The sequence below is a fragment of the Blennius ocellaris genome, assembly GCF_963422515.1.
Source record: "Blennius ocellaris genome assembly, chromosome: 8".
NCBI classification, from domain to species: domain Eukaryota; kingdom Metazoa; phylum Chordata; class Actinopteri; order Blenniiformes; family Blenniidae; genus Blennius; species Blennius ocellaris.
The window spans coordinates 26,582,391-26,608,651 of record NC_137657.1 but is presented as its reverse complement, the minus strand read 5'-3'; the positions used below and the strand labels follow the sequence as shown (position 1 = coordinate 26,608,651).

At 44.5% G+C, this 26,261-nt stretch overlaps 3 protein-coding genes across 3 annotated transcripts; 2 read left to right on the top strand and 1 right to left on the bottom strand.

The window, feature by feature from the left end:
- Positions 1-1,624: 1,624 nt before the first annotated feature.
- On the bottom strand, positions 1,625-4,074 carry mrpl32 (mitochondrial ribosomal protein L32). The gene is made up of 3 exons (XM_080501635.1): positions 3,914-4,074; positions 3,656-3,822; positions 1,625-2,207 (listed from the first exon to the last, which is right to left on the bottom strand). Exons 1-3 carry the CDS (start codon positions 4,005-4,007, stop codon positions 1,956-1,958), a joined length of 513 nt encoding a protein of 170 aa, XP_080357761.1. The 5' UTR covers positions 4,008-4,074; the 3' UTR covers positions 1,625-1,955.
- A 1,371-nt stretch (positions 4,075-5,445) lies between these two features.
- psma2a (proteasome 20S subunit alpha 2a) lies at positions 5,446-9,472 on the top strand. Its single transcript, XM_080501209.1, has 8 exons — positions 5,446-5,498; positions 5,939-6,015; positions 6,837-6,969; positions 7,140-7,262; positions 7,945-8,026; positions 8,168-8,241; positions 8,716-8,773; positions 8,859-9,472. The coding sequence occupies exons 1-8, from the start codon at positions 5,458-5,460 to the stop codon at positions 8,973-8,975; spliced, it is 705 nt and encodes a 234-aa protein (XP_080357335.1). The 5' UTR covers positions 5,446-5,457; the 3' UTR covers positions 8,976-9,472.
- A 356-nt stretch (positions 9,473-9,828) lies between these two features.
- Positions 9,829-25,865, top strand: atad2 (ATPase family AAA domain containing 2). Its single transcript, XM_080501659.1, has 29 exons — positions 9,829-10,129; positions 11,053-11,198; positions 11,672-11,712; positions 11,819-12,020; positions 12,269-12,356; positions 12,488-12,569; positions 13,516-13,698; positions 13,847-13,958; positions 15,769-15,870; positions 16,025-16,133; positions 17,505-17,620; positions 17,715-17,889; positions 18,003-18,091; positions 18,183-18,342; positions 18,471-18,561; positions 19,052-19,229; positions 19,323-19,459; positions 19,536-19,662; positions 20,307-20,493; positions 20,798-20,983; positions 21,068-21,203; positions 21,443-21,639; positions 21,798-21,957; positions 22,069-22,191; positions 23,021-23,194; positions 23,282-23,863; positions 24,007-24,140; positions 25,144-25,272; positions 25,402-25,865. Exons 1-29 carry the CDS (start codon positions 9,935-9,937, stop codon positions 25,432-25,434), a joined length of 4,374 nt encoding a protein of 1,457 aa, XP_080357785.1. The 5' UTR covers positions 9,829-9,934; the 3' UTR covers positions 25,435-25,865.
- The last annotated feature ends 396 nt before the right edge of the window (positions 25,866-26,261 follow it).

Below are 26,261 nucleotides of genomic sequence, written 5' to 3'. Positions count from 1 at the left end.
AGGAAACCCACTGACAGTCACAACAGGTTCTAATCAGAATACTTATTCACTTGTTAAACCACACATGTCTGGGGCTTTTATTTTGTTTGTTTGTTGTTCTTTTGATTTATTTTTGTGCTTTGTTTTCGGCTTGTTTTTCTCCATATCTTGAAAATGTATATGTCTATTATTAAAAAAAAAAAAAAAGTTATTTAAATATCCGAAGAAAAATGAGTTTCTATGCAAAATTCATATTAACAAAATGTTTGAATCTTCTTTTTGAATTAATTCATTCCAGACATGTCAAAAGGAAGATACAAAATACAGCTCCACACACACAAAAAAATTTATCTGTTTGTGCTAATAATTTGAATATATCTATCTCGATATATTTTATGAAAATGCATATACACAAAAAAATTATCTGTATCCATATATACATACATGTATATCTAATTCAACATGTCTGAAAAGTGGTAGGCAGAAGTATAAGTTATTTAATTCAACCCCATCTCCAAATTCAATAATCAAGTTATGCTTATCCTGTTTTCTGCTATTTACAAGGTGAAGTTAATGTGTGTGTGTGTGTGTGTGTGTGTGTGTGTGTGTGTGTGTGTGTGTGTGCAGAAGAAAGTGCTGGGGGGGGGGGGTCAGGAGCTGAGCAGGAAACACCGATTCTCCTCTTCAGCTGCAGGACGGAACACGAGGACGACTCACACACTTCTGTGAGTGAACGACTTCACCTGTTGACCTGTGACTCCACCACACTCCGTCACCCGCCTGTCACTTTAAATGTTCGCGTCCATCCAACTGTGAGGGTGAAACTGAACCAGAGGGGCCCGATGAGCCGGCGGAAGATATGCTGGACCCGTCCCAGCAAAAACAGCCTGTCCCAGCAACACTGGAACCAGTACAAGATCCAGCTCCATGATAAACCCTCACTCATCACATGGTGCCGTGGTGACGTAGTGTGCTTTCAGAACACACATGAAACCATCATCCTCCTTGCAGGTGCTAATTAAGTTTTTCACTGGGGCCATTCATCAATTCATCCACAGCCCATTTATGCTCGTACTGAATTTCAGTCAGGATTTGTTTTGTTTTTTTGCCTAACTGCTAATTTATACTCTTGCCAGAAAATCATGTTACTGTCGAGATAGAACTGCTCAGGCTGGTTTAATCTCTAAAATCATGTTACTGTCTAGACAGTGCTGCTCAGGCTGGTGATCTCTTCTCCAGTTTGCAGGCTGTGAGCTGCTCATCTGCTGAAAAGCACGGCACGCCACCATGTTCAAGACTAATGATCACTATTGCAGAGTTTATAAATCTTCTGGAATATTACATAAATTAAAGGTGCAATTTTCCACTCTAGATGGTGAAATTCATTTGAATTCAGACCCCGAACTTCACCTCTTTTCCGACACTGGTTTAAAACATTACTTTGTGAAATGAGTTTGTATTTTTTCAGATATTATCCCTGCGATGCGAGTGCCTCTAATATTAAAGGCAATGAGGCAGCCCCACAGCGTGATGGTGCTTCTAGCATGCTTTACAGTTAAATATGCTGGACTGTTTTGTTTGGTGGCCGAGAAAATACACTTTCAAGGGTTATTTCACTTGAGATATTTAATTTTATATACAGTTTGGACGATTCGCTTAAATTTGACACTTCAAAATTGTGACGTAACGAAAGTCCAGTTGGCGTTTTGGCGTCATAATGAACAAAGTGATGGGATCTGGGTGGGTTTCTGTTAAATAGGGAATTTATTGTAAAAGATATGAATATTCCACATATTTTACCATGACAACATCTGACTTCACCTCCGACAATCAGACACAAAACAAAGAGAAATGCTGGATATTTTGTAAATGTTCCAGCACGATGATGACAGGTACACGATGTGTCGTTTTGATCCGGCAGCTCAAAACAGAAACGTGTCGTTTTTATCCGCGTCCATGCTGAAAGTACACGTGCATCAGTTGTTGAACCAGGCGGGCCTCTTCCGGGCCCTTTCCACGATCCTCTTGTCTTTGTCTCCCTGGCCCGCCGCCTCCCCCTCGTACACCACGACCGTCTCCACGGCCGGGGCGCTCAGCGGGCCGCCCTCCATCCTTTTAATCTGCTCGCGGATCAGGAACGTCTCCTTGCACACTTTGGCGTAGCAGAAGCCGCACAGGACGTGTTTCTGCTTGAGGCGGCCGCACTCCGGACACGACTCCATGTTGTTCTGAGAGCGAGGGACAGAGGAGGAGGAGGAGGAGGAGGAGGAGGAGGAGGAGGAGGAGGAGGAGGAGGAGGAGGAGGAGGAGGAGGAGGAGGAGACGCACACGCTGTCAGTGGCTGTTTCAAAGAGACTTGTGAGAAATCTTTGGTTTTATTTAATGTACAGAAGTTTGTTGTCATTTAAGTCAGTTAATTTTCTTCGTGTGGTGTGAACAGCGAATATTGTGGCAGTTTTAGTGGCAACAATTCTGACAATGATTCTGCTGTATTGAGAGACAAAAAGTAGTAACGCCTGACTGCAGCCTCCATCACACAGGTAGAAATATATATACATATATTTGGCAGACCATTAAAGTTTTATTTGCATTGTTTGTGTGTATGCCAGATTAACAGCTGCACCTAAGGCTTTCTGATCGTGAGACTTATTTATTTTGTTGTAAGACATGTTAAATTCTTTATTTTCCGTTTGATTTAATGTTATACCGTTTTAAAAAGGGTACTGATATTGGACTGTTTCAGAGTAATTACACACTTCCACTGATGTATGCGAGTTCTTAGTAAGCAGTAGGGAGACTCGAAGGTGGAGAGGTGGACTTGGGATCAGGACTTCGCAAGTTTGAATCCCACAGTGGACAGGTCACCACTGTGGGTTCCTGAGTAAGACCCTAAATGTTTGAGTTTCTGTACGTCTGTTCCAATTCATTATGTAGACGCCAATTGGGATTATTACGCTATATACTTACTTTTAATCTACTGATTTACGGTCTAATCTAGTTGGAGGATTTTAACTTAAAGCTTGGGCACACACTTAAGAGAACCCACATGGAAAGAACCTATGAGGATATATGCGCATATATGAAACCTATAAGCAGTTTATATGCACATATATGCTGCATACATGCGTATGTATGCCACATATAGGCAAAATTGAGATGCATGTATGTGAATATACAGGTCATATAGGTCTCCTGTACCGCTTCTTTATTTCCACGCACGCACGCACGCACGCACGCACGCACGCACGCACGCACACACAGCCCATATCTCACTTTGGCAGCTGTCATACATTATCAAGGCAATAACTAAGAACTAACTAAAAATATACAGGTACCTATATAGGTACCTGTATGCACGTATGTGTGTACACATATATGTAAATATAATATAAGAAAACGGCAAATTTTATATATGTCACATATATTGAAAACCTATGTCAAAACCTATATTAAAACATATATGTTTATATAGGTTCTTTCCATGTGGGAATCATGTTGCACACAGGATGAGTCCAAGAGAGAGGATCTAGAGCAGGGGGGTCAAACCCTGATCTTCAAGGACCAGGCTCCAGTGTGTTTTAGGTGAATTGACGGTGGAAGAGACCAAAACAATGCAGGACACGGGCCCTCGAGGACCGGAGTTCGACACATGTAATCCACATTTATTCGGGTGTACCTGGACTTTCAGCAGTTTACTGTCAGACCTCCTCCTGGTGCGGTTCACCTCGATGGTGCGTCGACTCTTGGGTGCTGCCATCCACAGGATGCCGTCGAAAATTCCGGGGGTCTGGTCCGGACTGTCAGCAGGCAGGAGGCTGGGGCCAGTCACTGCCAGGGCCGGAGCTGCACACGGGAGGAATATTGAGAAGCGATTCCAATGACAGTAGACGAGAGAGAGAGAGTCAATAAACTGACGGTAAGGATCTAAACTCACCGAGCTGTCGGTCCAGTCCAGCGGCCCGCAGCAGCCTGCTCTCAACGTGGAGCAGAGACCGTCTGAGGCTGTTAAACACCGCCGAGAAATTCATAGTTTATCCCTTTTTAACACATGTCCTTTTTAACAAACTACTGACGGTCATCGAGCAGCTACGTCACTGAGACGCGACGGAAGAGGCGAACTCTTCGTGTGTTAATGTGCGGCTGACAATACAGCGGCCGGTAAGTGCCTGCCATCTAGCGGTGATTCTGTCGTACTGCAACTAACCAGAGGCGAGCTGCAGAGTGAATAAAACGAAAGAAAAAAATAGATTATTCAAATAAACAGACTTAGAAAAGAAAGAAAGAAAGAAAGAAAGAAATACTGAGAAGTCGACCGCAGTACTGCAATTGTTTTTTTTTTATTTGACAAGTCATCACAACTGTAGAAAAATAGAAAAACGCTGAATTATATGTGAAATAACTGTATTGATCCAGTGTATAAATGTCGATACTGACTTGTCTTATTCTTTCTCTTTCTTGTGTTTTCTTTGCTCACGATTTTAAATAGAAGATCTTTATTGTATGAGCTCATATGGTTTATTCAGAACTATTTTTCAATATGATGTTCAACATGGACATTTTAAAACACTTTTTTCCACCAATTCATTCACACAAACAAACACATTGTTAACCGGGCAACAGTAAACATTGTGTTCATTGAATAATGACATTATTGCATGAATAGTACAAGTACAACTCTACAATGATAAAATAAATAGAAAAAGACAGAAAAAGTTACATCTCATTGTGGGAAGATTTCTGTTTGTTTCAATATATTCAGTAAACTACGGACCTCTAATGTTATCATTACCTCGCCTTCAGAGTATTTAAATAAGAAAATGTAACATATGAACTGGTTATATAAATCAATAAAACGTGTTTTGTTCCTCCCAGAGTATTTGCAAGATTGAATGTAATAATTTGACATCAAGAATAAAGATTCATCAGTAAGTAGAATTGCATCTCAACATAAATGTATCAAATAGTCCCAAACAACACATTCAACCCTCCCAATATTAATATATTTTCAATATTAATATGAATGCAAACACATACTTTCTATCAAAACGAATATTTGTTTCAGGACATTCATTACAAAAGCTACATTTTTCATCAATAGCGTTCTTAAACATGTCGATTTTCAGTTTTAGCATTATAGATTTTATGGAGGAGTTCAAAAGATGTTATCTTAGCTTTATTCGTAATGAAATACCTATTATGGAGGAGCCAGACCTTTTTCCATGAGGTATCATCCACGAATCTATGTTGTGAAACAAGACAGGATAAAGTTGTAGCCTACTTGTGCATGGTTCTTTATAGATTCATGGCTCTTATAGATTCATTAGAAAACAAAAATAAAAACACATGTTTCATGAGATGAAAATGCCACTTTACGAATTTGACATGTGATGTTTACTCGGTGCCACTACGAGGCGCTGTGCAGCATTAAGGTGGATTTGCAACATTTAATTTTAACCACAGAAGAAGTCGAAAACCAACATGGCGGAACGAGGTTACAGTTTCTCTCTCACCACATTTAGGTAAACTTTGCTTTTAAAATTACACTTTCGGAAATTAAGTCTCTGTAGCACGTTGTAATGTCTGTCGTTGACCGTCTGTCGGATTTGTTGTTTGCTCTGTGTTGCGTGGAGGAGTGAAAGGGACGTTTGACGTTGGTGCACTGTCATCGCCGGGAATGAATCGGCTAACGTTAGCATGGAAGCTAACGCTGTTGTCATTAGAAACGTTGTTTGGGCTAATTTACTAAATCGGGGACTAAAGTGAAGTAATGCATTGTGTTCAAGACAAGTTAACAACTGGACATGTTGTCGCTGATCACTCTTAAAGTGCTAACTTACATCTAGTCACGGTCCGACGAGTCGGTCGGTTTCAGTTTCGTCTTTGAGGTTTGTGTCTTTGTATTCCTGCTCATTTTGTAATGACTCCAGCATGATTTTGCGTCTTCCCCCCCTTCTCGTAGCCCTTCGGGTAAGCTGGTCCAGATTGAATATGCCCTGGCGGCTGTAGCGGCCGGAGCTCCGTCTGTCGGCATCAAAGGTACAAGAAGCACACGCGTCTGAGTCGATAATACAATGGTAGAGCTTCCATGTGTTGAGTGACAATATGTGTTAATGCAGCTCAGTCAACACAATGTTCTTTACTGGTGCCATGCATTTTGAACAGAGAACATAACATTATGCACAGTCCCATCCATCCATCCATCCATCCATCCAGCTGTTTTTGTACATGTGGAAGGTTTCTGAGTTCAATTATGGGGAGTAAGTACTACATAGACACAATAGAAGCACTACAGAAAGTAGAAATATTAGTTTGGTAACAGTAAATGTAAAGATGTCCATGGATGGTGCTCCTTTGCCTTGTGAAGTAGAATTGTGGAAAAAACAATGATTGGATGGTGAATGGTTTTAAATCTGACACAAATTAAGAATACCACGCTGCATATTTTTTAATCCCAATTATAAATTGTATTTACTGGTGAGGAATGTTGCATTAATTCAGAGAGCTACACTCTTGTAATCCTTCCATCACTGCCACTGGAGTTCTTGAGTTCAAAACTATGAACTTAATCAGCTTTTCTGTCCTGGTTTGCTTTGAAAGCACATCCGTGGACGTAATACTTAGTGAACAGCTTTAACAGCATATATTATGAAAATGGCATAGTTAACATTAGTTTAAATAACTAACAAGAGTTTATTTTAATTAAAGTGAACCTGCGCAATATGAAAACGGCCAAAGTTGGTGTGGCCATCAGAAAAACTGCAGCGAGGGTCAGAATGAGCTTTTTGAAAGGCTGTGAGTGGAAAGTAGTGGGGAATTGCCCGTCGGGTGTTTCTAACATTTTATCTCTTGTTTTTCAGCTTCAAATGGCGTCGTCCTGGCAACGGAGAAGAAACAGAAGTCCATTCTGTACGATGAACAGAGCGTCCATAAAGTGGAGCCCATCACTAAGCATATAGGCATGGTGTACAGCGGCATGGGGCCGGACTACAGGTGGGCTGTGTGTTTGTAGCAGTCGTCTTATTAACATGGAGTTCAGTGGTGTGACAAGTGTTTGTACTGAAATAAATCCATACCAGCTAATTGTAATTCGACGTGTTGGATACGTTGCCCGTATACGCGTGACTAATGAATATGAATATCTGGACCTATGCAATGTGCAGGGTTTTAGTGCGACGAGCCCGGAAGCTGGCGCAGCAGTACTTCCTGGTTTACCAGGAGCCGATCCCCACGGGCCAGCTCGTCCAGAGGGTGGCCTCCGTGATGCAGGAGTACACACAGTCCGGGTGGGTAGACGCCAAGACACACACACATGACGCTGCATCTTTAAAGGGGTCATGTTACGCAGCTTTTCAACACTTTCACATGGGTCTGGTTAGACCAAAAACATTGTATTCAAAGAGTTTATTGCCTCAAAGTCCAGCTTTTCCTCGATTTTCAGACAATTAAATATTGGATAATAGGAGCTGCATTCAGAATCTGCTGTGTCTGTGTGAGCTGGACTGGCTCCGCCCACACGTGCCCATCTTGGGAAGAGGACGGAGTACTTCCTCTCGTGGTGCCATGTGCCAGAGCAGAGCTGGCTAATTGTGGGAGGAGTCTCTATCTTGATTGTGATTGGCTAATCCCCTGATGATGGGGTCTGATTTCTGATTGGTTGGTCGGAGCAACACACTTTTTAAAAACGGAAACAAGCCAGGGAGAGAGGCGATGGACTATCTTCACTAAATGGGGACGGGGAGGGGGAGGTATGGGGACCATATCACTGTTGGGAAACTATTAGAAAGTGAGTTTTGCCTGATATGAGCCCTTGAAATGCCCCAAAGTGTGGAAAATCACAGCAACCACTTGGAAGATGACATTAGAAACATGTAATAAGATATCAGGCATGCAATTTGTTGGTCTGAGTGTTTAGAAATGATGCAAATCGTCGTCTTAAATGTGACTTTAAACGTTTGTCCCCTCCAGTGGAGTGCGTCCGTTCGGCGTGTCATTGCTGATTGCTGGATGGGATGAAGACCACCCCTACCTGTTCCAGTCAGACCCCTCTGTATGCTCCACTCCTCCTTTTCACATTTGCATGAATCGCAATATTGCAGCCAGAGAGCATTTACATATCAAAATTAAAAGCTAGAATTGAGAGAAACGATGCTTAAAAGAAATATTTTTATTCTCGTGTTTGCGTTGGCAGGGTGCGTACTTTGCGTGGAAGGCCACGGCCATGGGGAAGAACTACGTCAACGGAAAAACATTCCTTGAAAAAAGGTACAAATATCAATGTTTGTTTGTGAAATGGTGAGAACGTCATGTAGATTTAACCCTTATACGTTGACGTATTGTGTAATGATGCATTTGTGGAACTGTCGGATCAATTAATTTTTTTTTACATATAGTAGACAAACTCACTGCTCGTGTCCCGTTTTGAGGTGTTATTGAAAGTTATTCCTCTGCAAAGTTTCAATCTGATGGTTAAATTAAGAAAAAAGAAACTTACTTGAAAATGGTCAGTGATAATAATATAAAATCCTGATTCCAAAACACACAAATATTGGATATTACTTTAAGGCAATATTATCCATCTTCAATCCGACTGTTAAGAAATAAGAATTGCAAATGCTATTCGTCATGTTTGTCATTGTTCACTCCTCTTCAAAATGGTATTGTATTCCAATCAGCTCTGAAATGGATATGAATCGTATTTAAGGTGTGCGATCGCCTTTGTTTCTTCTATCGTTTCAGGTATAACAACGATCTGGAACTAGAAGATGCCATCCACACAGCCATCCTGACACTGAAGGTGCTGCAATAAGCTTTTCTCCATATCGGAGTCGTCGTTTCCCTCTTGGTACGAGTCACTTAACAACTCCGCCTTTGTGTTTCAGGAGAGCTTTGAAGGCCAGATGACAGAGGAGAACATCGAGGTGGGGATCTGCAACGAGGCCGGCTTCAAAAGACTCACCCCGGCCGAGGTGAAGGACTACCTGGCAGCCATCGCGTGAACACTCCCTCCACGGCGACGGGGCTCGACGGGACACATTTCAAGACCAAGAATCATCTGCGCAGCAGCCAATTGTCTCATCACGTTTTACAAATCTGAAGCTGTTCAGTTTCAAAACACTGTAAATTCCCTGCACTGATTGAGGTTGACATGACATAATAGAACGTCTACTAAAGTTTATCATTGGCTTTGAGATGGAAGACCAAATTTAATACTTTTTTTTTCTTTTTCTGTCGCATAACGGGAGATGTGGCAGTTGGCTGCTGTGCAAATAAAATGGAATGTGCGCTCTGATAAGCGATAAATCCTGCTTTGCTGTTGATTTTTAACACTGAAGGAGGATCTAATAGAAAAGTTTGAGATTTGACTGTCGGGAAGCGGTTGCCTGTACAGCAGTTTTACACAACTTTCTTTTTTTCAGGCTAGAAACAATTCTAGAGTTTGTATTTTCTCTGGTTATCTGTCACTTATTCAAATAAAAGATGGTGTTGACTCCCATGTTTTTGAATGAGACCGCTTTTTCCTAGAAATGAGCGCGCGCTAACACAAACCGGAACACCTTTTGAATGAACGTACACGTGTTCCTCCGCGTGTTTATGTTTTCAACTGAATTCGTGGGCAAATAATCGAACGCAGATATGAGGAATATTATCGATGTATGCATTTAATCACAATAAAGTTTCGATAACTTGGCTAACTTCACGTATATAGACTTTCTCCGCGGGGGTCTATCTTCCGTGGCGGAAGCTCCTGACCGGTTACCTCATAACTTCCGATGACGTTTATGGCGCCAGAAATCAAGGGTTTTAGTGAAGGAGCTCGTGCGCGTATCAGCTGGTGGATGTTATGTTGGCGCCACCCTGCACGCTGCGCGTTTCACGGTAAAAACAACAAGAAGGGGGGAAAAAATAGATATATATCCGTGTTTTTCCATCGGATCGCGGTCGTTGAGGAGTCAAGATGGTGATCCTACGCAGGAGCAGCGGCGGAGCGGAGCCGGCGGCGGCCACGCCGAAGAGGAGGCCGGTGGAGTTGGATAGGAGCGCCGAGTTTCTGTCGCTGCTTCCCGCGTCGCAGACGCGGTCGGGGCGCCTCACCCGGTCCGCCAGAGCCCTGGAGGACAGCTTCAGCAGCCCCGAGCACAACATGGCCAACGTGAGCAAAACACGCCGACGCCCGCTATTAGTGACGTTAATCTCCGTTAACTCCTATTTCTACGGACTAAACTCCGCTCTGCTGCAGTTTGTAGCGTGCTAAGCTAACTAGCACGCCGCCTGACCCGAGTGTTCGTCAACTGCTAATAAGTGATCTAAATACGATTATCTCGTTTATTCTGGCGTTTTACTCAAACGTGCATGCCTGTTGAATATTTGCATCACGCGCAGTTGCCAATTACCATCATTGCAGTCGTTATTTTATAGTTTTAAGTGGATATAAATATTCATACGAGACGTAGGGTTACGAGACGGTCTGGTAAAGTATGTGATCGAATAAAAGTTTAATGTAAGGATCGTGTTTGATGTTTACAGTTGGATCTGATTGGTTCATTCATTCATTCATTCATTCATTCATTCATTCATTCATCCATTCATGCTGCACGTACTTTCATACCCTGTTACTTTAACTAAACACACAATTAACTGTAGACATGCACACACGAGTAACGTATTTACAAAGTAGATTGTTTTTTTTTTTTTTGAAAAAAAAATCTTTCAAAAGTGAAGATATTTTGCTGATAATCTTTTCCCTACAAGAGGAATTTCTGCTGATCAAAACAAACACAATATGAGGGACTGTGAGGTCAGAGGTCATCCAGACAGAAACAGCATCTACTGCCATGAGAAGAAACCTGAGGGATGTTCAGTCATTGTTTCATTGCTCTCACTTTGTCATAGTATTTTACAGAATTTTCCTCATTATTATGTAAAGATTGTAAAGCATGATGTCAAATCTCACACTTTACCACTTGAGTTGCTCAGAAGTGCCTCTGTGTAGTAATACGGTTAATCGGGAAAGATTTGAATTACTTCGTTGTCAAAGCAAGAATTTGTAATTTCCTCATATGTGTGCGTTACCAGGGACATGCTGACGTGAAGCAGGAGGGCAGCGCTCACAGTCTGAAGACCCGAAGACAAAGAGTTAAACTGGACGCCTCCTTCACCGTCATGGAGCCGAAGAGTAGCTCTTCTGTGGACGAACACAAGGCTGAACGTTGCTGCACGAGGTAAGGTGGAACCGACGCTTCAAAGTACCGGGTTTGATCTAATCAGGAGTCTGAAACGGTGATAAACTGGCAACAATAGATCACAAAAAACTGGATTTGTATCAGTTATTGCACTGGGTGTATGATGAATACATTTTGTAGATACATTTATGCCAGTGGTTGAATAGTTTTTTGCAAAATGTTGGTGAAATACACGCATACAAACTAATAAATGAATATACGCTGACAAAATCATAACCTACCCCAACGTAAATACCGTCTGCATTTCAGTAAACTACTGGATGAGTGATGCAGAGCAACAGTAGCTCGTAAAAATGGTGACACAAATTGCTTTTTATCTCAAGATCATTTTCTTATTGACCAAAACTGACGTCGGCTTATGATTTCCCATGTGGCCCCTTTTTAAAAAAAAAATACGTTGTCGTCCCCTGACCTAGACGTTCATCTTAAATGTCTCTCCTATGTGTCCACAGAAAATCTTCCAGGCTGCAGAAAGAAGGGAAAGCATCTGATGGTGAGCAGGAGGCGTGTCTTCCATGCTGCAGAGCAGCTGTTTGAAGAAAAAATAGTTGATTTAAGATGGTCCGTGTTACAGGCTCTTCTCTATTCGCACCCTTTAGATGTCGCCGACGTCCCCGATGAAGTGGAGGGCTCCTCCACCCCCAAGAGGAGTCGCTTTAACCTGAGGAGCCGTGAAGTTGAGGAAGAGGAGGAGGAGGAGGAAGAGGAAGATCACGGCTCGGTGCGACGCAGCTCCCGGATCACCAGATACAAACTCGATTCCCGGAAGCAGTCGGTGCTCTACGATCGCCTCATCACCAAGTGAGTCTGCTAACTGACTCCAGCCCCCCCCCCCCCCCCCCCCCCCCCCACACACACACACACACACACACACACACACACAGTCTATGAAGCCATTCATTACAAGTCATTCAGCGTCACAATGCACTGACAAAATAAGATGAAGGCAGTGAACTTGACCATATGTGAATGTATTTTAACACGCGCGGCCTGTTTTTAAACGAGTGATTCAATCTGGAGACAAACTGACCTGAGAAGTTGCCCCCCAGCACGGCCGAGGCGGTCCTCCAGAAGATGGACGACATGCAGAAGAGGCGGCGGAGGCTGCGGAGCAGAGACCGAGACGTCAACGAAGAGGTGAAGCCATTATTTTTTTAAACGTATTTTGCAGTCTGATTGTTCAGGAACTGATTTTTTTTTATTTTATTTGTTTTTGAACCATGGAAGCGGTGAGCGAGATAATCACACGAGTTTTTCCCTCTGAGCAGCTGGGCGTGTACGCCAACGGCAGGATGAGGAGGTCACTGAGGACCAAGGCGGTGAGCAAAGAAGCCGAGGAGGAGAACCAAGGTGAGCTTTTGACTTGTTTGGTCGTCACCTCATCTTGTCACCGCGGGAATTACCCGCTGGTCCGTCCACACAAAGTTCTCTTGTTGCAACCTGCCGCTTGCTTTTTACATTTGAGGATATTTTTCAAAAAACTTTCCCAGCTATTTGTTCTTAAAAATGTTAACTTGTTCCATGATTCAACCACGTTTGCTTCATTCCAGGGTCTTTAACCCAAAATTGAGCAATATTACTTTAATGAAATCCTAAATAGTCAAAAACACAGTTTAACTTAAAGTAGAGTAAAACAGGAATGTCACCAAGTACTTTTGTTTATCCGATCCTTGAATTTCCTTCGTGCAGAATCCCCCTTGTTTTTCTTTGTTGGAGGGCAACGATGAACTTAAACGTGTGAACCACGAGGGAAAGAATGTGTTCTGTCACGACTTCCAGTCCACTTGACTTCGAAAACTTGTCAATCACACGATGGACGCAGATCTTCTGATCGACTGTGGCGTCGTGGAACTATGTGCGATTAGAGCCAAACGTGTGGCGTCACTCGGGAAGGTTTATTCAGAGAGTCTGAGCAGAACTCAATCCAACCACTCTGGTATTCTATAGGAAAGCAACAGCCCCCCCCCCATGACGCCTGGTGTCTCCTAATCACAATCTCATAGAATTACAGAAAAGAACAAAATGAACAAGTAGCAATAAAACCGGGCACTGTATTGTAATCTGGTAGTTTTGTTTTAATGATGGTGATAACAAAACCTTAGAAATTGTGTTTTTGTAGCCTTGGTTTGCACATATTCGGTCTGTTTTCGCCTCATTTATCGAGCACAGAACCAAAAGTGTCGGGTGTCGGGCTGTGAACCCCAAAATCCGAGTGGACCTCCAACACAGCGCAGCTCTAATTTTACTGATTCAGAAATATACTTAAAGTCTTGCATCGTTTCCGTTTCCTTCGCAGGAGGAGATGAGGATGAGAATGACGGCGAAGAAGAGGAGGAGGAGGGTGACGACGACGGAGAGGACGGTGAGGACGAGGAGGAGGAGGAAGAAGACGAGGACGGCGAGGATGAGGACGCGGAAAATCAACGGCGCTACGACTTCAGGCAGAGGAAGACTGTGGTCCGATACCAGCCACAGGAAGGTAGTGAATCTTTTCAAATCTGCGGCTCTCGGCCTGCGAAAGACTATTTAAAAATTTCTCCAGTTAAAAAGAAACCTGGCGACTGGTTGAACTCCTGAATACGTTTTTTGTGTGTTTCTGATGATTCGGCGCTGGTGTTTTTGGTCAGAGCCCAGGAAGACGAGGAAGAGCAGCATGTTCCGCTCGTCTCCAGCCAGACGCAGGTTCAGGTTCAGCTCCACGGCGCCCTGGAGTCCCTACGGCAACCGGAGGACCAGCAGGTCGGTTTCCCCACACACTGATATAAAAAAAAAAAAAAAGATTGCCCACAACCGACCCAATCCAAAGTCGAAACGCCCCAGAGTTCCACAAACTTCCATAACCCCGTCTCAGCGAGCGCTAGTGGAACCAAAGCAAGGGGCAGATTAAGCAGCTGCACAAAGGTTATTTCTCACCTCAAATGTGTTCAGAAATACTTCCTGCCAAGCTGTTTTTGGGAAAATGGAAGAGAAAGTTTATGACTGAGCCGCCATGTTGGTCTGGTTTGAAGTCCAGGATGCGTTTGGCCAATCAGGTTCACCCCCCGGAAACCAAGCCGGGCGACACGCGGAAACATTTCAGGGCTCACACACTAAAATGCTACATGTAAAAAAAACGGAGCGAGAATTGATCATTTCCTCTGATCCATCACAGGTTAGTCTCACTGTTACTTATTTATCCAGCCGAGTCGACTGGAGCAAAGTTGCATACGATGGAAGTGTGACTGACACTCATTAACGGCGAGCTGCAGCGCGTGGCGGTTCACGGAAAGCTTTAGTCCCTCGGTTAGTCTGTAGAGAGACGCTGCGCTCTGCCCCGTCAGGTACAAGTTGTTGTTTTTTTTTTTAGATGCATTCAGGTGCGTTTCCATGCAACAAAGAATGCCCCTTGTGGACATGCACCCCGACACATGTAATTTTTTCTTTCTTTGTATATACCATGATGGCCTTGTGTGCTCCTGCTGGTTGCGCCAAAAAAAAACAAACCCAAAAAACAGATGCGACCGTCAGCGTGTCAAACCGATGTTTAATTTATCAGCAGATTCCGATGTGCTGAAATCATCATGCATCCCTACTGGAAACTTCACATCATGATTTAATTTTTCCAAGATTTCATATATATATATATATACATCTGAAAGAGGCCGGACGAGATAAACTTTCAGTTCTTTTTTATATATATTTGTCCTAAATGAATCTTTTTATTTTTTTTGTCATTCACACACTTCCACTGTTTGTGATTCACTGCATGTTAAAACTTCACGCCAAAACTCTCTTCCCTCTGTTTTTTTCTCTCTCTCTGATTGTCTTGTTGCCATCTTCAGGAGTGGTTCTGAGAGGTAAGCTCTCCACACTCCTCTGTGTTTTCACTGTGTCTCTTGGTGGCTGTCTGTCTTTGTTCACAGGAGATAGTGGAGTTTTGATCTATAACTATACTCCGATCATTCTTTGAAAATGTTTTATTTACCTTTACTCAAGTAGTGTAAAATTAAGAGTTTTTGTTTGTTAAGTTAGTGTCCCTGATGTGAAAGTGGTTTTTTTTCTTGCGGTATCAAGCATAGATGCCGAGGGTCTGTTCGGACCTGCAGGCTGAACAAATACTGGAAACGCAAAGTCGAGTGTGATCAAAAGTCCCTGTTGTTCTTGGTTTGTCCACTGGGGGTCGCACTGTTTCAACAGAAGCTTAATTTGAGCAGCAGATGCAACAATGCTCATCCTGAGAGCCTGAAATTAAGTAGGATTGGCATGAAAATCACGAGAGGATGAGTTTTACTGAACATACTTTCAAGATGTAGAAATTGTGTTTCTTTGTTGTCGTCGTTCCACGCATGTAGAGTAGATGATCTCCTGAAACGAAAATGCCAAAACGGTTTCACGTGAAACGTTGAATCTTTCGCTGTTGGTTTCACACTCTTTTAATTTGATCTGTGTGATTTGTGGATGGATGACTTATCTCAACATTCCCCCCTTTTTCTGTTCACCGTATTGACTATAAATTGTCGTATGCATTGTTTTCCCAGTCGGTTTGCTGAGTTTCTTCTTCGTCTTGCAGGAGGAGGCACGCCATCCACAGCAGCGACTCCACGTCCTCGTCGTCGGACGACGAACAATTCCAGAGGCGGCGGAGTAAGAACAGAAGTCGGCCGGTCAACAGGTGAGAACGTCCAGAACAACGTCTTACGTACTGAAAATAAGCTGTAAAAAAATAAAATAAAGCTTGATAGATACTTGATTACCCTTCATGGTGCTGCGAGGGCGAAGAGAACTTTTGAAAACCTCAATAAAAACGCATTTCCACTCACTTGCAGATGTCTGCCGATGAACTTGGTGAAAGAGGACCTACTGGGGATCCACAAGGACCGGATGAAGATCGGAGCGAGCCTGGCCGATGTGGACCCCATGCACATCGACAAGACGGTGAGACGAACACGCCGTTTTCAAAATAAAAGATTTTTAAAAAGTCTAATTAAACTACACATAAAATGTAATTTGTGCCTGTCGGTAATTCTTCTCGTACTGATTATTTCACTTTGAAACGGTGCCACATATGCAAGTATGGCGGTTATGCCTTTAAGTGAAAAGTCCTCTGTTAATCCAAAACTGCTTTTTCACTCCCGTTAGTTTCGTTTGAAGATTTTAAGGGATGTAACTTTTTTTTTTTTGATATGATTTGGAAATAATGTGTCATTGTTTCCATTAAAAGCATTATTTATTTGAATCTACAAACAAACTAAATATTTAAAAGTGTCTGCAGTAAACTCAAAGTGAAGCTTGCAGAGGGAGAAAAGTGTCGGGATGAAGAGAAACAAAAACGGTCACAAGAGTCGCATAGAATTAATAAATTGGAGCTGAACTCATTAAAAAAAAAAAAAAAAAATGTAAAACTGGTGAATGAAAGTTTGAACGTAAAAGCTGAAGCGGCACCAAACACCCCGAGACGGCGCGAAACCTAAAGTGTTTAACCTCAGAGAAAAGGAACTGGATGTACTAAAATATATAGTCTGATATGAGGCTCCTTCAGCTTTTCTTTGTAATAGTAAAAGGTTGAGGGTTGCTTAAGTTTATAATGGTAACAACTTGAAGAAACGGTTTGCGAGTCCCTGTTCCAAAAGACCAGGTTTCGTGATAAACGGCACTCTGCACCGACGAGCGTCGCCCGGGGGCCAGAACCGGCCCGCCAGAAGATCTAATCCGGGCCGCCATGTGTTTTTTTTTTTTTTTTTTTTTTTTTTTTAAGTATAAATATGAAAACTGATCTAAAAAGGCTGATCTAAAAACACTAGATTGGCAAAAATGACATTCAAAACCGCCCTTGGTCCGAATTAATTAATGCAATCTGTGGGAGTCACATAACGCAACACCTTTCACAATAGAGGTGTCCAATTTATGTGAATTGATATTTTAGACACGTAAACTCAAAAACATTTCCAGACGATGACAAATTGTTTTAAGCCTGAATAAAAATATAATATCCAGATACAGGTGACTGAGAGTTTTTTTTTTTGTGTGTTGTAACTTTAATATGTAAATTTCAGAATAGACTGGCAAATTCTTGCAGCTACAAAAGGATCAAGAGAAGGAAAGACTTTGACATTTGTCCATATCTGCAGTTTAATATTACGTTTGACTTGTTCGGCCCTCCAGAGGTCAGATCAGGGTCAAATAAAATGACTTTGACACCTCTGATCTTAACCTACATGTCTGGAGCAACAAGGACACGCTGGAGTTTCCTGCTTTTATAAACCGTCGACAATATCTCCGACGTTCACGTGAGCCTTTTTGATCCAGGTGCGCTTCGACAGCATCGGAGGTCTGAGCCGACACATATCGGCACTGAAGGAGATGGTGGTGTTCCCTCTGCTCTACCCAGAAGTCTTTGAGCGATTCAGGATACAGCCACCCAGGTTAGACGCTCGATACTTCGCCGTCGGCTGCGTTTCTCTCTCTGGGCTTCCACGTGATCCCCGGTGTCTCTCTCTCTCTCTCTCTCGTCCTCAGGGGCTGCCTGTTCTACGGCCCCCCGGGTACGGGGAAGACCCTGGTGGCCAGGGCGCTGGCCAACGAGTGCAGCCAGGGGGACAGGAAGGTGTCGTTCTTCATGAGGAAAGGAGCCGACTGCCTCAGCAAGTGGGTGGGAGAGTCGGAGCGACAGCTGCGGCTGCTGTTTGACCAGGTGAGGACAAAACCCCGTCGGACGTCGGCGTCACTTCAACTGATCCCTGAGAAACATGAACCAAGCCCCCCCCCCCCCCCCCCCCCTCTCTCTATCTCTCCCGCTTTTCTCAGGCCTTTCAGATGCGTCCAGCCATCATCTTCTTCGACGAGATTGACGGTCTGGCTCCGGTCCGGTCCAGCCGTCAGGACCAGATCCACAGGTCAGGGAGAATTTGGATCTAACGCAGGGCGCCCCCCCCCCCCTTTTGAAATTGTTACAGGGGGAATCACATCCACGGTTTCTCTCCATAGCTCCATTGTGTCGACCCTTCTGGCTCTCATGGACGGGTTGGACAGCAGAGGGGAGGTGGTTGTGATTGGAGCCACGAACAGGCTGGACTCCATCGACCCGGCACTGAGGAGACCGGGCCGGTTTGACAGGGAGTTCCTCTTCGGGCTGCCGGACAGGGAGGTGAGAAACGTGCACGTTACGAACACATAAGACGATCGGAGTAGAGCACAATGGTGTTACGGGAACGTGTAAAGTTATTAATGTTTTTTTAACATTAGCTTTTTGCCTTCTTTTTTTCCCCCACATAGGCAAGAAAAGACATCCTGAAGATCCACACCAGGCAGTGGACTCCTCAACCCTCTGACACTTTCCTGGAAGCTCTGGCAGATAAATGTGTCGGTATGTAAATCTGGAATGTCCACGGTGTAGTTCTGGTTATAGATTTTGAACTTTACAATCATAATGTGGTATAATGCTCCGGCCAGTATTGGCTGAAGACACGCTTCCCTCTGACGTTTCTTTTTGGAGGCACACAATGTGGAAAGGTGAAAACTGTGGTACATGAGCTCCCTCTAGTGGCCATTTTTGCTCTGAGAACCTGTTTTTGATAAATACAGTAGGAAAAAAAACCCCTACAAAAACCATTATATTTATCTATTCAGCTTTCTGTTTTAACGCTACAAGCTGCAAAAGCCCATCAATAAATGAACCTCACTTTAGGAATATTATTCCCCTTGCATAGATGTTCAGGTGAGCCTCTGCTGTAATTTCCAGGTTCGTCATAGTGGTTGTAATTGGAAGGCTCGACATTTTATACACGCAAGTTGTTTTCGACGTCCGAAATGCGTCTCGTCATCGTCTTCACCGCCGCTCCTCGCTTTTCTTGAAGGTTACTGCGGCGCGGACATCAAGGCCGTGTGTTCGGAGGCGGCGCTGTGCGCGCTGCGGCGGCGCTACCCGCAGATCTACTCGTCGTCGCAGAAGCTCGTGCTCGACGTCGACTCCATCAGCATCACCAACAGAGACTTTGTGTCGGCCATGTCCAAGATGGTGCCCGCTGCCCAGAGGTAATACCAAGGAAAACTCTCTGTGGACTTGATGCTGAAGTAAATGTGCTCATATAGATTTTCTATAATTTTCTTTTTTTTTTTCTCTTGTAGGGCGGTGGTGTCGCCAGCCAAGGCCCTGATCCCCGCCATTCGCCCCCTGCTGGGCGCCGCCCTGCAGAACATCCTCCACACGGTGAGCCGGGTTTTCCCGCACGCCGAGCAGGGCCTGAAGCGGAAGCGAGAGCAAGGTGCCGTCAAGCGCTCATTTGTTGTGGGGGGGGGGGCTTCGGGGAGGACGAGTGGTGACGGCTGTGTGTTTTCCAGATGTGGCCCACAGCGCGCTGGACGACGACCTGACGTACAGTGAGGAGGAGGACGCCGACGTCTGCTCCGGCGGGCAGACGTCTCAATTGAAACCCCCCGCGGCGAACGGCCTCCTCAATTTCAACAGGTTCAGTTACAACTCTCTTGTTTATTAAGCACATTTCGGTTTAGCGGCTACATACAGAATCATTTCATCTGGAGGGGGCCAGACCAGTAAAATAGTCCATTTCAACTTCAAAGGTTTTCCTTTGTTCATTTTTAATATACGTGATGAAAATGCCGATATTTGAAAATGACCATAATATCAACATAATGACAACTTTTTTTTTGGGACCAATTTCTTTGTGTTTTAGTTTACATAACATTAAGAACAAAGAAATCTGAACGCTGAACCTTTTCAAACAAATATTAAGAAAAAAACTATGTATGAGAAACAAATAATGACAATGAAGTCGACATACATAGTCACTAAGGTTAGATATCAATGTTGACAGCTGCCATGTTTCCGGGCATCTGCCCATTTGTTGAAATAAGTGTCCATAAAGCCGATTTTAATTAAACGTTTTGGAGCGAAATACATTAACGTTGTCAAAGAAATTTCGATTTTGGTCCACGGGCCTTGTATTTGACGCCCATGACTTAAATCAAGACGCTTCCAATTCTTCAAGCTTTATTCTCCCGGCCTCTATCTTTTCTTCACCTGTGATGTAATCCCCCCCCCCCCCCAAAAAAAAACCCCTCCCATCACCTCGTCCGTCCGTTGCTTTGCAGGAGCGTGTTGAGCCAGCCCACATCCTACCGGCCCCGGCTGCTGCTGGAGGGCCGGCCGGGCTCGGGCCAGAGCTCCCACCTGGCCCCCGCCCTCCTCCACGCCCTGGAGAAGTTCACCGTGTACACGCTGGACATGGCCGTGCTGTTCGGCGCCAGTGCCGCCGCCCCCGAAGAGACCTGCGCCCAGGTACATGAAATGAGACGGGAGGATTTGTCGAATGAGTCGAATCTCCATTTGCAGCCTTGTCAAATTCAGTGCGTCTGTGTCAAGTCGACCCCACTGGCCAAAATGGCTGCTACAACAAGCGTAGTGCATGGGCCCCCCGCCGCCTCACACTGTGGGCGGTGGGGGGTAAACATGCACTATGGACACGATTCTGTACGAGATGCTTGGTGATGAAAAGGATTTGTCACCCAGCATTGTCATTAATGAACCTGTTCATTAAATACCGTCATGGGTACAGTTGTAATTCTCTGTAAATGTGTCACAGATTTTTGTGGAAGCCAAGCGGACCTCCCCCAGCATCCTCTACATTCCTCACATCGGACAGTGGTGGGAAACCGTGGGTCCGGCGTTGAGAGCCACCTTCACCAGCCTGCTGAGCTCCATCCCTGCCTTCTCTCCCATCCTGCTGCTGGCCACCTGCAGCCTCCGCTACGACCAGCTCAGCCTCGAGGTACGCAGGGAAACGAGAAGAAGGAGATCCATCGGCATCAAACGGGCGGAGTCGGATCGAGTTCTCATTGTTGCGCGATTCCAGGTGCAGGAGTTGTTTCGGGTGGAGTACGGGGAGGTTTTCCAGATCCAGGTGCCCACGAGCCGAGAGAGAAGAGACTTCTTTGAGGATCTCCTCCTCCACCAGGCCGCGAAAGCCCCAGCATCCAGGAAGAAAGCCGGTGAGTGATGCAGTAGTTCCATTGGTGCCGGGGATTTTTCATTCTTTCAACTCGACGTTCGCGGAGACGGAGGAGGGAAGAGAAGATGCCGGCACGCTACGAGGACGAGTGCGAGAGACGAACCACAACAATGCATGTCTTCATTAACGGACGTTCAAACGACACCGTGGTCATGTAGTCCTTCTCAGTTGATCTAACATCGAGGCTAAAAGCATCCGCCTGTGCTTCTCCGTCCTCAGCGCTCCACGCTTTGGAGGTGCTTCCAGTGGCCCCGGCGCCTCCCCCCCGCCAGCTGACCCGGGAGGAGATCAAGCGATTGGAGGAGCAGGAGGAGGCCACCCTCAGGGAGCTGCGCCTCTTCCTCCGCAACGTCGCAAACCGCCTGTCCCAAGATAAACGCTTCAAGGCTTTCACAAAGCCCGTGGATCTAGAGGAGGTGATCTGACGTCTTTGACCCTCACACATTTGCTCGCTTAAAAGCGTCTTACTGGAGCTTCGCTGTGGCGCCGTTTTTACTTCACCCGTACTTTGTTGTTTGAACGTGCATTCACGGGATCCCTCTTTGCGCTTTATAACCTGTGTCATGGCGTTCAGGTTCCAGACTACGCTGAGGTGATCAAGACGCCGATGGACCTGTCTACGGTCCTCGCTAAGATAGATCTCCATAAGTACGGGACTGTCAAAGAGTTCCTTCAAGACGTGGATCTCATCTGGCAGAACGCCCTGGAGTACAACCCGGACAGGGACCCGTCAGGTACGCCGACGCTCCGACGCCTCGTCTTTACAGATATTATAAGTACTGCGGTTAATTTGTTAGCCGATTTCCCCGGTGAAAGTCAATGGCTCTTGTGTTTATTTTCTACAGATCGGCAGATCCGCCACAGGGCCTGCGCTCTGAAGGACACCGTCCACGCGATCATCAAAGATGAGCTGGACGAGGATTTTGAGCAGATTTGCGAGGAGATCAAAGAGTCGCGCAAAACAAGAGGTCAGTGGCGTGTTCAGGTCTCTCTTGACGTGTCGCATGCATAACACTGCCAACTGGTTTGATTTCATCCTTTTAACTGTTTAAACCCGTCAAATTTACTTTGCGCCCAAACCAAAACTGCAGTTTTTCCAGCCAATCGGAGGCTTAGATTTCCTCTCGGAGTTTGTTCTGCTTCTGATGCTTCATTAACTCGACGGAAACACAAAATCATGGGAGTTGTTTCACACACCAGACGGAGTCGGCTCGGGGAAATTGTAAATACTTGCGCTTATTTGTAAATTGCGTAGCTGATTGTCGGGGTTTAAAGGTGCATAGTGCAAAAGTGACTGTCATTTGTTTCCTGTCCAGCTGTTTTGAATTCCTCTTTCCGCTTTTGAGAAGAGCCCCAGCTCATTTACATAGATGAGGTTTTTCGATTGGGCATTTGATCCATTGTCTTGATGTTGCTTTATCTTTTATTGTTGTTGATCGTCTGTGAGAGTCCAGATTGTTTCAATGGTGCTTGATCAAGATTTCGTGTCCGTTTTCACACGTTGCCGAACAAAACGTGCCAGAAAGTGACTCAGTTGATGAATCACTGGCTGATTGGAGTCGGCAGACTCACCAGGGTTTCTGATTTACAGCTGAAATTCATGAAAATCTCTTAGAAGGTCCTACTTCTGTTATTAGACATGTTTTGTCTTATGAGCTGTATTTATTATTATCAGCTTTACACTGATGAAAAGAAAACATTCATTAGCGTTCCCTTTAACTGCAGAGCAGCAATCCACTGTGCAGGTTTTTTGAGTCATGAGTTCATCCACCTCTTCATCTTTCCTCCCGGCGTCAGGTTGCTCCACGGCTCAGTTTGCTCCCTCCTTCTGCCACGTCCTTCCCAAACAACCCAAACCCCCCGCTGAGGCCGAACTCGGCGAAGTGGCGCCACGGCGAGAGGAAGCTCGGCCCGCCGCGGCACTCACTCCCAATACAGGCTTCTCTTCTGCCACAGCAACCAGATACTCGGGTGAGCGGACCGCTACATTAAAATAGGACTTAAAATTCCGTTACAAGATGGCGGCGGGTGCCTATTTATTACTTTCTGCCCTTTCAGCTCAGAAGAAGAAACGCCGCCATAGCCGCTGGTCAAGGGGCCACTGCCCGCCGAAGAAGAAGCCGTCGTCTCCTCACGTGTCCAGAGACGCCGCGCAGCTGGAGTCTGACAAAGAAGACGAGGACGAGGTTGAGAACGGAGCAGGAGCCGACCGCGAGGAGGGCGACGGCGCCGAGGAGGAGGAGGAGGAGGAGGAGGAGGAGCGGGCGGAGCTCGACGACGCCCCGCGAGGCAGTCCTGGCCTCGACCGTGGCGATCGAGAGGACGAGGGGAGAGAGGGGAGACGAGCAGCCGCTGAGGAGGAGGTCTGGGAAACGAAGGAAGCAGAAGATGCCAGCGAGCAGACAGGAGCAGAAGAAGAAGAAGAAGCTGTGGAGGAAGCGGACGCGCGGCGTTCAGAGGAAAACCAGCAGCGGCGGCAGAGACGTGAAGAGAAAGTGGAAACTTCAGAGAGCGTTGACAAGGACAACCTGACGGAGCGAGGAGGAGCCCGACACTGTCACACTGCAGGAGACGGCGAGGCGGAGCGGGAGGCCGAGCCGGACGCCCCCGCCGAGCCCATCGAGGAGGACGCAGGAACAGGTTGGACGAGCCTCGCGCCTCGCCGGCCGTTTCACGTGAAGCTTTTATTGAGAACGGAGAGAAACGTCTCCACGAGCTTCACCTTTGGCCTCGGGGGGGAATGCAGCGGAGTTTTCTCTTACGGCGTGTGAATTGTGTTTCAGAGCGAGGCGCGAGGCGAATGACCCGGGCCCTGAAGAACGCCGCGCTGCAGCAGCAGGGCGTCGACGTGGACAAAGCTCTGCTGCTTCTGGACCAGGAAACTCCTCCACTGGTTGTGGACAAAGACAAATTAAAGGTTTGTGACGCTGTCCATTAAGACTTGCCTCTTTGTGACGGCTTTTAATTAATGGAAGGTTCATTTTCTTTATAAAAAAAACAACTTTTACTTTTTTTTTTTTTTTTTTTTTTACCAAGGTTTGTTTATTCAAAATTCAGTTAAACAATGTTACATTGGAAATCACCTAGAATTGTTCCCTCTTTTCTTCCCTCCCCGAACCCCACAGTCAACATATAACAACAATGAAACAACAAGCCAGATGGGTTGAACGGAAACACAAATACAATAATAATACTGACAATAATCACTGCCAATAAAATACATCAAAATGCACACAAAAATTGTAGTGTAATTAACTGATCTACAGTAGGCTTTCCTTACAAATTATAAGTATACAGTTGTACAATTTCAACCGCATCCATCTTTTGAAAATAGGCAAGGAAAGGGTTCCAAACATCGTGACATTTTTTAACTGAGCCTTTTGTTGTGTATCTGATTTTTTTCCAATACTTATTTATTTCTGTAAAGTCATTTTTACATTCTTTTTTTTAATTTGAGTTTGTTCATTTCATGTTTTAATCCATTTTATTGTCATTTCCTCTCACTGCGTTTTGTGCTGTGACTTCAGCTTTATCTGGTTTTTAATAATAGTTTTGTTTTTCATATTAATTCATCATTTCAGTGGTGCCAAACTCATTTTCGCTCAGACGCAACATTCAGCCCAATTTCATCTTCATTGGACCTAAATAGCCTTTGTTTATCTTGTTTTGTTGCTTTTTTTAAAAAAATATTCTCTATGGGCTGATATTTCTATTAATTGCCTTTTTGTTTTGCGTCATCTTGTGTTGACGTGTTTTGAATTGTACCAGCTTGCATGAAAAGTTCTTTATAAATGAAAATTTAGTTTTTCATGCGTCTGTGGGTGAAGTCATCGACCGCCTTATTTTTTCGCTGCATGTGGTTGATGGTGAAACTGAGCAAGAAGGATGTTTTACCAATGATCCATATGTTGTTTGTTCAGGCGCTGCTGGAGGGAGTAGTTGTAAAAACTGAAGGATACGAAGTGTATCGGCTGGAGAAGCTCTACGCTCTGCTCTGCCAGAGTGTCTACAGACACAGACATGACTACAACAAAACTGCACTACTTCAGGTCGGCATGGCAATTGACCAACATTTCCACACCCACTTAGCTCTTATTTCTATTTGATGTTACTTTCATGGTTGGTTAGCAAAGTCTTACCATCGTTAATCTGCTCTTTTCTTCTTTTTGTGTCATTAGGAGTTGGACAAAGAGATCGAAGACTTCTGCTAACAGGAAAATGTGACTTTTTTATCTTTTTATCTTGTCGGTTCTGTAAATATTTTTAAAAACTTGCTCTATTTTTTAGAAATCCACATTCACTTATATTTGTTCTTTAGCTACAACTTTGTATGAGCCTTTATATATTTAATTAAATGGGTTTTCTATTCATTGTACTGTGAAGTACAGACTTCATCACAGTGGAAAACCGTAGGAATATGAAACGCTACAGCTTTTTAACATTTGCGTTTAATTGAGCCGTCTTTGCTTCGCTGCCTTCTGATGATTCTGATTGTCTGTGAGAGAATGTCGGCGGGATTTTTAAGTTGTCTTCACTTTCATTTCCTGTTCGACTACAACTTTGGTCAAATATTGTCGTAGTGTCACTTGTGGTTGACCTCAGAAACACCGAGTGGCTTTTCTTCATCACGCTGACTGAGAAAATGCAAGTGACGTCATTAAAAAAAGGATCACCCACCGATTTTACATGTGAATAAGTTCATGAATTAACATACAACATATGAATGAACATACACCATATGAGAGCAGTCCTGTCACTTTGTTTTAAGCTCATGTGGACTCCACATTAAAACACCTTTTGCTTGGGAGGTGGGATTTACAGGAACCAGGAGATTTCTTTAATTTTCAATAAACGTGTGTCCTTATGTTGGACTGGTGACCTGACCTTGTGATGTGGAATAGGTGTTCCCTGTCCACCAAGAAAAATTATACAATTTCCTAGGACACAATTAATTCTAATAATCACAATATGATCATACGATAAATTTGCCTGAAACATTTTTTTTACAGAATCATTCAATATGGATTTGAGCTAATGA

Bases quoted from the DNA above. Each gene is read 5' to 3' on its own strand.
- mrpl32 (XM_080501635.1), bottom strand. From the start codon at position 4,007: ATGAATTTCTCGGCGGTGTTTAACAGCCTCAGACGGTCTCTGCTCCAC. The intron at 3,823-3,913 runs GTGAGTTTAGAT...TCCCGTGTGCAG, and splicing joins TGGACTGGACCGACAGCTCG to CTCCGGCCCTGGCAGTGACT. The intron at 2,208-3,655 runs GTACACCCGAAT...CCTCGCTCTCAG, and splicing joins GTAAACTGCTGAAAGTCCAG to AACAACATGGAGTCGTGTCC.
- psma2a (XM_080501209.1), top strand. From the start codon at position 5,458: ATGGCGGAACGAGGTTACAGTTTCTCTCTCACCACATTTAG. The intron at 5,499-5,938 runs GTAAACTTTGCT...CCCTTCTCGTAG, and splicing joins TTCTCTCTCACCACATTTAG to CCCTTCGGGTAAGCTGGTCC. The intron at 6,970-7,139 runs GTGGGCTGTGTG...TGCAATGTGCAG, and splicing joins GGCATGGGGCCGGACTACAG to GGTTTTAGTGCGACGAGCCC.
- atad2 (XM_080501659.1), top strand. From the start codon at position 9,935: ATGGTGATCCTACGCAGGAGCAGCGGCGGAGCGGAGCCGGCGGCGGCC. The intron at 11,199-11,671 runs GTAAGGTGGAAC...ATGTGTCCACAG, and splicing joins GCTGAACGTTGCTGCACGAG to AAAATCTTCCAGGCTGCAGA. The intron at 19,460-19,535 runs GTGCCGTCAAGC...TGTGTTTTCCAG, and splicing joins GAAGCGGAAGCGAGAGCAAG to ATGTGGCCCACAGCGCGCTG.